The 12,002-nt window shown below is 39.1% G+C and overlaps 1 protein-coding gene across 2 annotated transcripts in view; it reads left to right on the top strand.

Moving 5' to 3' along the window:
• The window catches only part of Med14 (mediator complex subunit 14), an 81,776-nt gene that overhangs the window by 19,846 nt on the left and 49,928 nt on the right, over positions 1–12,002 (top strand). For both annotated transcript variants that reach the window (XM_029473516.1, XM_021152961.2), the window contains exon 11: positions 11,140–11,265. In XM_029473516.1, the coding sequence (XP_029329376.1) occupies positions 11,140–11,265 (126 nt within the window). The remainder of the gene's footprint in view (positions 1–11,139; positions 11,266–12,002) is intronic.

Here is a 12,002-nt window from a genome sequence, read left to right as displayed (position 1 = left end):
TACACGCACCCTTGGAATCCATATGATTTCATTGTGACATTTCAAATGTGTATGTTGTGCTTTGCTGAGAGTCACTCCCACTATTACTACCTCTTGTCCTCTTTTCCCCTGTCTGATGGCTTCTCAGACAGAAACAGGGTTTCTCTGTGTAGCCCTGGCTGTCCTGGAACTCACTTTGTAGACCAGGCAGGCCTTGAACTCAGAAATCTGCCTGCCTCTGCCTCCCAAGTGCTGGGATTAAGGCGTGCAAGCCACCACCGACCGGCAGGAATTCCTTTTTAACGTCAGTAGTATTACTCTTTCTTCTCTATCACTTGATGGTGAGTTCCAGGGATTTCCTCCTCTCTCTCCTCCAGCTCAGGGATGACTGGTTCCTCTAGGGATCTTGATTGGGTTTGTTTTCTCTGTCAGTTAAACAAATGTCAGGGAAAATCTCAAGTCTTCTCAACTATAATGTGGCAAGGGGTACCTGGCAGGCCCATGCCAAGGCATGTCCCTGAGAAATGACTCCCATGCAACAGAGCTGGTACAAAGGGGGCTTATTGGGGGAAGGGAAAGATGTGAGGACCTGGGAAAGACAGACAGCTGCAAGCAGAGCCATGAGGCCAGAGAAGAGGAGGCGGCACAGAGGACAGGGGAGAAGAGTGTGCGCCTGGAACAAAAGCACAGGGGGAGGGGGCAGCGGCCCGTGCTAGGTCCCTGGCAGGAACCTAGTAGAATCATCTAGAAGCTACCATCAAATGCATCAGGGAAAATCTCCAACACTGCTGAGAAAATGAGCTGCTGAAGACTGGCTTTTAATTGGGGACAAGAGAAGAAATCCAGCAGGGAGGGACACTCACAGTCCAGTCTTTCTTGGAGGACTTTCCTGCTTTGTTCTTGTAAGGCTCCCCCCCCCACACCCCAATTTACTGCTGGTCAATTGGAAAGGATAAGCCCAAAACTTTGATATAAACCTGACTAAAGGCGTGCGCCACCCCCACCCAGCTTTCACCAAAACCCTTGAATGTGTTGCAGGCTATAAGCCTGAGTAAAGCTGCAGTATTAGTCTTTTACATTCAGACCAGCTAGGCCTTAGAGGCTTGAGGATGGATGGTGAAGGAGGTGTTCTGGGTCCTTCTGACAGAAGTGATTACTGCACCTTTATGGCCTTCATCAATGATCATCACGTTGGTTCCTTTGTTGGGACCTCAGGGCTGACGGCAGGTCAATTTCTGGTTAGGTTTGGACTGAAATAGAGAATATCATCACTGAAGGTCCTGGAATCACACATCTTTTGTGTTGCTAGATTTGACTTGAAATCATTGAAGTACCTTTAAATGTACTCGGGTTCATCAGAAAAATTGGTGTGTGTTCATCCTTGTTTGATCTTGGTATCAGGGTAATATTGACTTCATGGAATGAGTCAGGTAATACTCCCTCCCCCTTTATTGTTATGGATTAGTTTGAAGAGTGTGTGTTTTTTTAAGTTCCAGTACAATTTGGCAGAGATTAATCCATTTGCTTCTGATCTTTTTTAGCTAAGAAATTTTATTCTTCAGTCTCATTGCTCTTTGTAGATCTGTTTAAACATTTTCTATTCTCTTGGTTTTAATTTTGTAGGCAATGTCTAGGAACTTTCTTCTTGGTAGGCCAGTTTTTCTTGGTTTTTTAATACAGGTTTTCAAAGTATTTCCTAATTTGCCTCTGGATTTTATGGATATTTATTATATTTTCTCTTTTTTCCATGTCTAATTTTTCTGATTTACTTCTTTTATTACAGTATTTGTCTTGAAGAAGCAAGTGTTTGTTTCACTGAGTCTTTGGTTTTGTTTATTTGTTTGTTTTGGTTTTTTCCTATTTTCCGCCCTGAGCTGGATTAGGCTGTTGGAGAAGCATTTGTTGTTTTGTCCTTTTGTCCTGTTGACATTTGCCATTTAGTACTTTCTTTCTTTCTATTGAGACAGGGTTTCTCTGTGTAGCCCTGGCTGGCCTGGAACTCACTCTGTAGACCAGGCTGGCCTCGAACTCAGAAATCCTCCTGCCTCTGCCTCCCAAGTGCTGGAATTAAAGGCGTGGACCACCACTGCCTGGCTTGGAGTGTATTCTTTTTTTAAAATTAAATTTATTTACTTATTTAGTTTACATATCAGCCCTTCCTCTCTAAAGTACCCTCTCATGTAAGTTCTCCCCACAATCCCCCACCCCAGAATACACACACACACACACACATTTGGTTTTTATTCATGTGCATGGGGTGGGGAGGTATGAATGACAACATATTTGTGGAGGTCAGATGACAACTTAAAGAAGTCACTTTCACTTTCTTCTCCCCTTGGAGTCCTAGGGATTGAACTCAGGCCCTCAAGCTTTGTGGTGAGTGCCTCACTAGCCCTGACATAACATTTCAGTGTGCATTTCTTATTTCATGTTTTTGATAATATTGGAATTTGTTGTTTATAGTTGTCCTATACAATGAGAATGCTAGATAAAATAGAAACTCTAGTGCTTTTCCTGTGTTCAGAGTTGGTTGTAAAGCATTGGAACTGACTTGCAACTTTGACAGTGCATTTGGAACTGCAAATACATGCATAGTAGAGTAGGGATTTAATGTTTACAAAGCCATGAAGTGTTTTAAAAACTCAGCCATCTTTCTCCTTCATTCTATAAATTCTTCATTTGGCTTTTTGTTCTGCTGATCTATTTATTTTCTTTGCTCTCTGATAGAATTTCTTTACCCTTGTCTTCCATCCCTGGTATTGTTTTCTGCTTGGTTTAGTCTATTGTTTTATTTACTTACGTAGGAATGTTTCTTGTTCATGTTTATCATGTGTGTGCCTGATACTTGAGGTGTCAGATGAAGGCATTTGATCCTGTAGAACTGGAGTTACAGACTAGTTGTGCGCCACGTGTGGGGTTAGCAAGAGCTCTTAACCACTGGATCATCTCCAGCCTTTTGATTTTAGTGTATTGGTTGGTGAAACTTTCCATTCTGGTGTTCTGTCTCCCCTTGCCCACTCTCAAAGTCTCTTTCTTTGCTGAACTTTTTAACAGTTTTGTTAATTTCATGTGTGTATTTCAGGCCTTTGAAATCTGGATCTGTAATTTACTTTCTTACTTAATTCATCTGTTTTTTGTTTTCTGAAGATATTTTTACTGGCAGAAATCCTTTTTCCAGTATTGGAACTAGCTTAGTACCTGGATTTGTTGATTGAGGAATTAGGAGCTTTTGTATATGCTATGCTGCCTTATTTTTTCACGGTTCTTGATGCACCTGTCTGTATGGGATATCTCTTCCAGTTTTATCGGAGGATTGTTTTTTTACTGAGAACCTTTGCTTGAGGGATGAACCTCCACTACCATTGAGAGAGGAGAAAGCTGAGGTGCTATAATACTAAATCAAACCTGATATGGGAATACAGTCAAAATCAATTAACGCTAACTTGTAGAATTCCTATGACCACAGAACAGAAAATAACTGAAAAAGAGCAGAATACATTATCACCTTAAATTTTATTAAGGATAAAAGTAAAAATAGTAAATGAACAAAATAAAGGTCAAAAGAAAGCAGAACCAAAACTAAAAGAAAAAGAAAGATGAATGTTAGGAAGACAAAAAAAGAACAGTAGGATTAAAGTATTACACATTAAAGAAAAATGCATAAACAACATTAGATAAATGTAAGAAGAATAAAAAAAAGTTTTTCTGGGAGGGAAAAGCTACCATTATGTAGCCTTTTAAATCTGTACTATGGTTATATTTTTGTGATTATTTTTCTGTAATGAGAGCAACTAAAATTAAACAAATATTTACCCGTTTTGTGTGTTTGTTTTATTAAAAAGACTAAAGTTCACACTTAAAAAGCTAGCACTCAAGAGGCTGAGGCTGGTGGATCTGGAGTTCAAGGCCAGCCTGAACTACATAGTGAGCTCAAGGTCATCTGAGCTACATAGGCAAACCCTGCTTAACCCCCGCCCCCATACATGAAGTAAAAATAATACTCAAATTATAATAACATGAAACAGGTAGTAAAGACAGAAAAAAACCTAAATGGCAAAGTGTCAGTAGTTTTTTCTGTTTACTCTAATACTAGAATCTTCCAGGTAGGAAGGGTATGCAATTGAAGTTGGAGTTTCTTCTTTTTCCTATTGTTTAGGAGGGCGCTGAGCCTGGACAAGTCAAGTGTCAGATGTCCCACAGAGCTGTCTTCATTTTAGGAGCTTCCCTTCTTTGCTTACTAGAAACCTCTTCTGGCCCCTTTTAGATTTGCAGCCTGTGGGCTATGCAGGCTATCCCATACTCCAGAGACTTCCTAGTTGAATGCATTGGGGGAGTAAAGAAAGCAGAGCACTGACATCTGTACTGGAAGACTATGTGTCTCAGTGCTTTGAGTACAGCATGAAACACCCTTCGGGAGGGAGGAGGCTACAGAAGTTGAGAGAACGCTACTGGACCTGAGCTTCAGAGTTCTCAGTCCCATCAGCAGAGAACCTTACAGCTGACAGGTGGCTCCAGAGGTTGGGTTTCCTGCTGACCTTGGGCTCATGGGCTGTAAGACTCTGCATCTATCCTCAGATGAATGAGGTCTATTCTTATCATGGATTACCACCAGACCCTTCAACGCCCAAGCTTCCTGCTGCCTCAACTCAACATGTCCACATCTGGCTCTCCTCCTGTTCACAACTGCCCTTCGCTGCAGTCTTCACCCAGGGGCTGTGGCATGTTGCCGGCCCCCCGCCCCCAGGTCCCTTGATTTTTTTTTTTTTCCTGGATTTTTCGAGACGGTTTCTTTGTATAGCCCTGGCTGTCCTGGAACTCACTCTGTAGACTAGGCTGGCCTCGAACTCAGAAATCCGCCTGCCTCTGCCTCCCAAGTGCTGGGATTAAAGGCGCGCACCCCCATTGCCGGGCTTGACTTCTGATTGTTCCAGAATAGTTTGTGTTTTATATAGTAGGCCTTTTTCTCAAAATGGTACCCAATCACAGCCCTTCAAGACCTGAGCAAGACATGAGTGAGAGAACGGATCTCATCTCCACTACCAACACAGATGGAGTCATTCCCTTACAAATCCCGAGCTAAGAATGCAATCCTCTGCTGTGGGTAGAATCTCCAGTCACTCTATCAGGGCTTCCTGCCTAACTTTTTTTTTTTTTTTGGATGAGGCTTCTGTGTTGGGTCTTGTCCCCACCCAGGCTCTCTCCACCAGGGAAAGGAAACTTAGCCAAAAGTGCCAATGTGAGCCTTAGGGAAGAAAGACAGGCAGGGAAGAACTGGGCTGCATGTGTTGCTTAAATGTTTTCTGCGTGTATGTGTGTGCGTTAATTGTCAGTGTTCACTAACTTTAATTATAAGAAGCTTATCTCTCTCATCTTTCAAAATAAAAGTAGTGATTAAAAAGTATAATTGAAACTAATGGGAACTGGAAAGGGCAGTAATCCCCCATTCTTTTTTCTTAGCAATATTGTTGAAATATTCATGTACACTTAATGGGATTTTTAGTATATTTCGAACAGTCCCAATTTTAGAATATTTCAGTCATCCCCCCAAGAACCATTATATCTACTAGGGGGGTCATTCTTTCTTTAGCTTCTGACAGCTACTCATCCACTATATATAGTTATATGTATAAACATTTCATATAAATGAATCATGTAATGAATGTTCTTTTGCATATTTGTTTTTGAGGTCTATCCATGTTATAGCATGTTTTAAATAATTATTATATATGCCATATGTTATCAGTTCATTGATAAACATTGTGGTTACTTTTAATTTTCAACTATTGTGAATATAGCTTTGAACATTTGTCCAAGTTTTCATGTGGACTTATACTTGTATATATGCCTATGAATATGATGGCTGGGTGATCTGGCCACTCTACTCTTTTTTTCATACTGAAACTATTTCACAACCTCACCAACAGTGTTTAAGGGTTCTGCCTTCTCCATACTCTCACTGGTACTGGTTGCCACTTTATGTTTCTAGCTATCCTAGTAAGCGTGAGATTTCATTATAGTTTTGACTTGTATGTTCTCTGTTGAGCATCTTTTCATATGTCTTCAGCAATAATGTCTGTTCAGATCCTTTGTCTGTTTTATAATTGCATTTATCTTTTATTATTGAATATATTTTGGATATAAGTCCCTTTTTATACATTATGATTTGTAAGAATTTTTCACATGCTTGATAACTTTTATGGTATTTCTACTATTGACTTCCTCCCCGCCTCCCTCCCTTCCAATAGGATGTTATGTGGTTTAGGTCAGCTCTGATATGTAGTTGAAAATGGCTCAAACTGTTGCTTCTCCTACTTCCATTTTCCAGTTTCCAACTGGTAGGACTAAAGGGGTATAGCACCATGCCTGACCTTTCTTTTGCTTTCTTTTCTTTTCTTTTCTTTTCTTTTCTTTTCTCTTTCTCTTTCTTTCTTTCTTTCTTTCTTTCTTNTTCTTTTCTTTTCTCTTTCTCTTTCTTTCTTTCTTTCTTTCTTTCTTTCTTTCTTTCTTTCTTTCTTTCTTTCTTTCTTTCTTTCTTTCTTTTTTGGAGATAGGCTCTCATCATGCCCCCTGTTGACCTATTACTCTGTATACATCAGGCAGGCTTTGAACTTGAGGCAGTCCTTCTGCCACTACTGTCCTAGTTCTGAGATTAGTAGCGTATGCACTGGCATTGAGTGTACACTTTTTTTTATGCTTCTCATGTTATACTTAAGAATCCATGTCTTATAAACCTGAGATCCTGAAGACATACACTTATATTTTCTTTAAATGTTATTATTTAGTTCTGAATCATTATGAGTTAATTTTTGTGTATAGTATCAGATAGGTGTCAAAGAAGATATGCAGTTGTACCCGTAACATTTCTTCTTAAGGAAAACTCTAAGCATTCTACAATCTTTTTTATCCACACGGAGTCAGGGATTTGCAATGTAACTCTGGCTGTCCTGGAATTTACTTCGTAGACCACGGTGGCCTGGACAGAGATCTGCCTGCCTTGGCTTCCTGAGTGTTGAGATTAAAGGCATGAGCCACTATACCTGGCCAAGCATTTTGTAATCTTTATTTCTTCTTATTTCTAAGTTTACAAAGTAGTAAAATTCTAAAATTTTGTTGTTGGAGCTGCAGATGATGATGAGCTGCAGTTGTGATGTTTTGATAGGCTGATACCATCAGTAAACAAAGCTTAGTAAGTAAAAACCTGTCAGAATGATTGCCCCGGGGATATTATTTTCAAAAAGAATCTCTAGGGCTGTGGATGCAGTTCAGTTGGTGAAATGCTTCTCTAGCTTTCATAAAAACTTGAGTTCAACCTCATCACCCACCACATAAAATTCAGTGTGTTTGCCGATGCCTGTAATCTTGACACTGGGAGGTAGAGGCTTAGGAAGTGGACGTAGTGGGTTAGGAATTCAAGATTATCTTCAACCTCATTGGTTAGCTTTTATTAAGCCAAATGTAGACCTGGCTGGTTTGGAAATTGGTGTGTAGTAATTTATGTAGTGATTTGAGGATAGCCTCAAATACAGAGTTCTGTCTACCTCTGCCTCCAGTTTAAACGTGTATACCACCACACCTGGGTAAACTCTAAAACACATGTTCTGGTAGTGGTAGTTTGGTGTACCGATTTAAGTTCTCAGAATTTCTTTTACATGCATATTGTAGTAGTGTATCTACCTGAGTTGCAGGAAGGTCTTGAGTTCAGCTGCATGCTCTCAAACATACTATATACGTGCTTTGAGTTCCATTCTCTAACTGTAATTGGAAGTGGTCGTTAGCATATCTTCTTTCTAGATCTCTAGTTCCAGTCGAAACGTGTGCTACCTCAGTTGCTTCAAGCCCTTGTTCCTACTGTCTTAGGTGTTCGAGAATAATCTTATAGGGACTTTTGAAATTGGTCCCCTCAAGTCCTGTTTTATCAGCATTTTTCTACAAGGGAAAAGGGTCTGTTTATCTAGCTTTTTAGGGTATAAATTGTTTTTGTTTTGGTTTGAGACAGTTTCACTATGTAGTCATGATTACCATGAAACTCAGAGATTATCTTGGCTCTGCCTCCAAGTTAGAGCTGGGAATAAAGGTGTATGTGCCTGGCCTATAGAAGAACTGTAGCCCATTCTTTGAATCTGTTAGTGCTGTTGCTCTCAATCCGCTGCATTTTTCCAAGTTTCTAGCTGGAATAGCCTGAAGTGAGTAATTTACAGATTAGAATATTTCAAGAAAGGCCTGGGAGAAGGCACAGCTGCAGGGATTTGAAATAGCACAGATACAAGCATACAGTTTGCCCAGGGTCAAGTTGCCTCAAGGGCAACCAGGTGCAGAGAAGACCAAAATAGTATAAGGCAGGGAGATATGATATGGCTACTTTTCAATAATGTCTTTGAGTCTTAGGAGTCTCCACCCACTAGGTCTGAATTGGCATTGTCAGATGGAAGCAGTCTACGGCAAATAACTTTTTAATTGTGCTTAATTTCATATTTCTCTTTATTTTCTCAGAAAACAAAACCAACTAACCAAACAAACCCACCAAAAATAGATATTGTTGGCCATAGGATATATTCAAATATATGTATTGATTCTATTTTCTCTTGGATGTATATCTTTTGATGCATGTCTGTATGAGATCATTCAGTTTTGTTAATTAGATTGAAGTTATAATTGTTATCCCTATTGGCAGTTGTACTTTATTATTATAGTTTAAAAATGATTTTTGTTTAGAGACTGCATTGCTTTGTACTCTTATCACAAATTATAACTGTATAGAAATGTTTTAAAATTAGTAACTAATTTTTTATTTAGATATTTTCTTTATATTTATATTTCTTTATATTTCTCTATATATTTTTCTTTATATATATTCTCTTTATATACATTATATATATACATTTATATACATTTCAAATGCTATCCCGAAAGTTCCCTATACCCTCCCCCTACCCTGTTCCCCTACCCACCCACTCCCGCTTCTTGGCCCTGGCATTCCAAGAATTTCATAAATTCATTGTTTACTAATTTTTAAATCAGGTGATGTGATTTAGTAATTGAGTGTGGGCTTAGCATGTTTAAGGCTCTGGGTTCTGTTCCCAAAGCTACATAAACATACACAGTCAGCAACCCTGTTTCAAAACTGTAAATACTTTTTATTCTGCTGCATAGTGTACTGTGTTCAAGACACTATTGGTTTAATTTCATTTGTTGTCCTGGTGTTGAATTATAAAATATTGTATCAAAAATTTTTAGTCTCCTTCAGTTTTTTACCTTTAAAATTTACATTACATTTTGTTTGCATAGATAATACTAATGGTCTCGTCACCCATTTTAAATATTGTCAATTTATAAGAGGTGACGGACCAATTCTGTGGATGGCAACTTGTAAAAGTATCTTTTATTCCCTTGGCTCAGTTGGTTACTGTCTCAATCTGCTAATTTAGGCCTAGTCCTGGAAGCTTCTAGCCTCCATACAATCTAATCCAGGCCTAGAATGTTTTCAGCCTATGAGACTTACTGCTGAATAAGCTCACCCTTTTTAGCTCTTTCTGAGCTCTGGCTGCCTGGTTCAGATCAGCTGTTCTGACTCAAAACTCTCCTCCAAGCTGACAGACTCAAACTAGCTTCTTTTTGCTGCTTATTGAATTGGCTCTGCTTAGCCTAAAACTAACTGTAGCAATCTTTTCTAATCTTCTGGCTCCTTCTCGTCCTCTGGCTCTTTTTGTCTTTACCTGTGTTGCAATTGCTCTGTCTGGAACCTGTGTCTGTAAAGTTTCCTCGTAACTGAGAATTCCACAAACTGACTGAACAGGACTGACTAGAAAGAACTAAGGTCTGCGTGAGTGTTGGGATTAAAGATGTGTACATGCCTGGACCTAAGCTTTTCTTTCCCGGAAACTTGGCTCTATACCACACTGGCCTTGAAACTCAGGCCTCAGTTTGCCTCTGTCTCCTGGGATTAAAGGCATGTCTACATTCCAGCCAGATCACTAGACCCAGAAGGGTTTTTGGGTGTGATCTCTTACCAGAGCAGTCATGTTCTGGATTAAAATTAAAGTTTCTCTACAGTGGCTCATGCCTCTAATCCCTTCACTTGGGAGGCTGAAACAGGAGGATTGCTGAGATGGAGGCTTGTAAGCCTTCCATTGTGAGTGGCTACACAGTTAGACCCCATCTTAAAACACATGTGAGTGAAATAATGTGCTTTTCTCATCATGCCATAATCAGGCCTGGCCCTGTGTCAGTCTGCAAGATGAGTAGGGTGGCCACAGATGACTTTTTTCTTACTTGTTTGTGGCCAGAGGACTTGACTTTTGTAGGCCACACCAGTCTGAGCCCGCTGTGCCTTTTAGTGCTTTGAGTTCCTAGGCTTCCTATTTGAGGGATAAGACGACAAGTTGATAGGGTCTGCTGGAAATACCATCAAATCCTTAGATTTATTATCAGCTTTAGAGGTTTGACCATAGCCATTGTCTACATTCTTATCTCATCTAGGACTTAGAAACAAGAAGAAAAATTCCCATGTAATAATACTGAAGAGTTCTTAAGTGTTTTTTAAAAAAAACATGAGCTCCTGATGTCAGAAAAAATCCCTGATTTTTTTTTTTTAAATAAAAGAGTACATTGAAAATCTTATTGGGGTATGAATTTGTGTTCTAAAATATTTTTTTCCTGATATCTTTCAGCTAATTAAGAAAACTTCAGGTGGGCACTGGGGACTCACACACTCCTTTAATGCTTGGGAGGCAGAAACAGATCTCTGTGAGTTCAAGGCCAGCTTAGGCTACAGAGTAAAACCCTGTCTGAAACCAAACCAAAAAAGGGGGGGCGGGGGTGGGATTTATAAACATTGGCTTAAACCTGACCTATTGAATGGAAAGAAATCAGTTAACTGCTGGGATTGGGCTTTTACTAGATAGACTAACTCTCTTGTAATGGAATTTTAGATTTTTTTCCTGTCTTTTTCTATCCTTTCTCTCTCTATATATGCCTTTTGTGTATCAACTAGTAAATGCTATTTTTTCTTTTCAGCTGCTACTAATTAACATTGTGATCCAGTTCCAAACTTTATAAAATTATGTCTTTTATATTCAGACTTACCTTTGTTTCCACTCATTAAAAAATAATTTTGAGCAAATGTTCAGATAGAAAAATAATTTTTAATTCTCAACTGTTTAGCTTCCATAGAGACTGCACTTCCAGCTCTTATTGTACCCATCTTGGAGCCTTGTGGTAGTTCGGAGTGCCTACACATTTTTGTAGATTTGCATTCTGGAATGTTCCAATTGATGCTTTATGGACTTGGTAAGTTACTAAATGTAGTCACTCAAGTAAGTATGTGTGTGTGTGTGTGTGTGTGTGTGTGTTGCCTGTGTACATGCATGTACACCACATGAGCGTTTAGTGCCGCTAGCACTATGAGGTCAGAAGAGGATATCAGATCTCCTGGAATTGAAATTACAGATGGCTGTGAATTACCATGTCAGTCCTGGGAATTGAACCTGGATTCTCTGCAATAGCAACATGTGCCCTTAACTCCTAGGCCATCTCTCTGGCCCAAGGAAAATTTTGTAAGAAAAGCAAATTGAAACTTAACTACTATAATGTGTAGGAAGGGGTGGTCTGTGCAGCGTGAAAGTAAGTATGAAAGGAATAATGAATGGTCTGACATCTCTTCCTTGGAATTTTTTTAAGTCCTATCTGAAATTTTTTTGTATCAGAAGATAAATTTTTTTATTATGTAAAAGTAGCAGTGATGACTGCTTTTAGATTATCTGCTCAGGAGTTCCGTTTTTATTTTATCACTAATAAATTGACATATAAATGACTAGTAGGAATTGCTAGTATTCTTTGTGACTAGAGAAAATATTTATGACAGTATATCTATATAATGACTTAGAATATGGAGCCCTAGAGGAATTTTCTCTGGCCTCAACTCAGTAGAAATGAAAGTTTGCTTTCTAGTCAAGTGTATGGAGTGAACTATATTCCCAGCCCTTAATTTTGATTTATTTCAAGGTCAGCCTAGTCTACAGAGCTAG

This window comes from Mus caroli, chromosome X, assembly GCF_900094665.2.
Source record: "Mus caroli chromosome X, CAROLI_EIJ_v1.1, whole genome shotgun sequence".
NCBI lineage: Eukaryota > Metazoa > Chordata > Mammalia > Rodentia > Muridae > Mus > Mus caroli.
The sequence above is the reverse complement of the archived record's forward strand: the minus strand, read 5'-3'. Positions and strand labels throughout refer to the sequence as shown.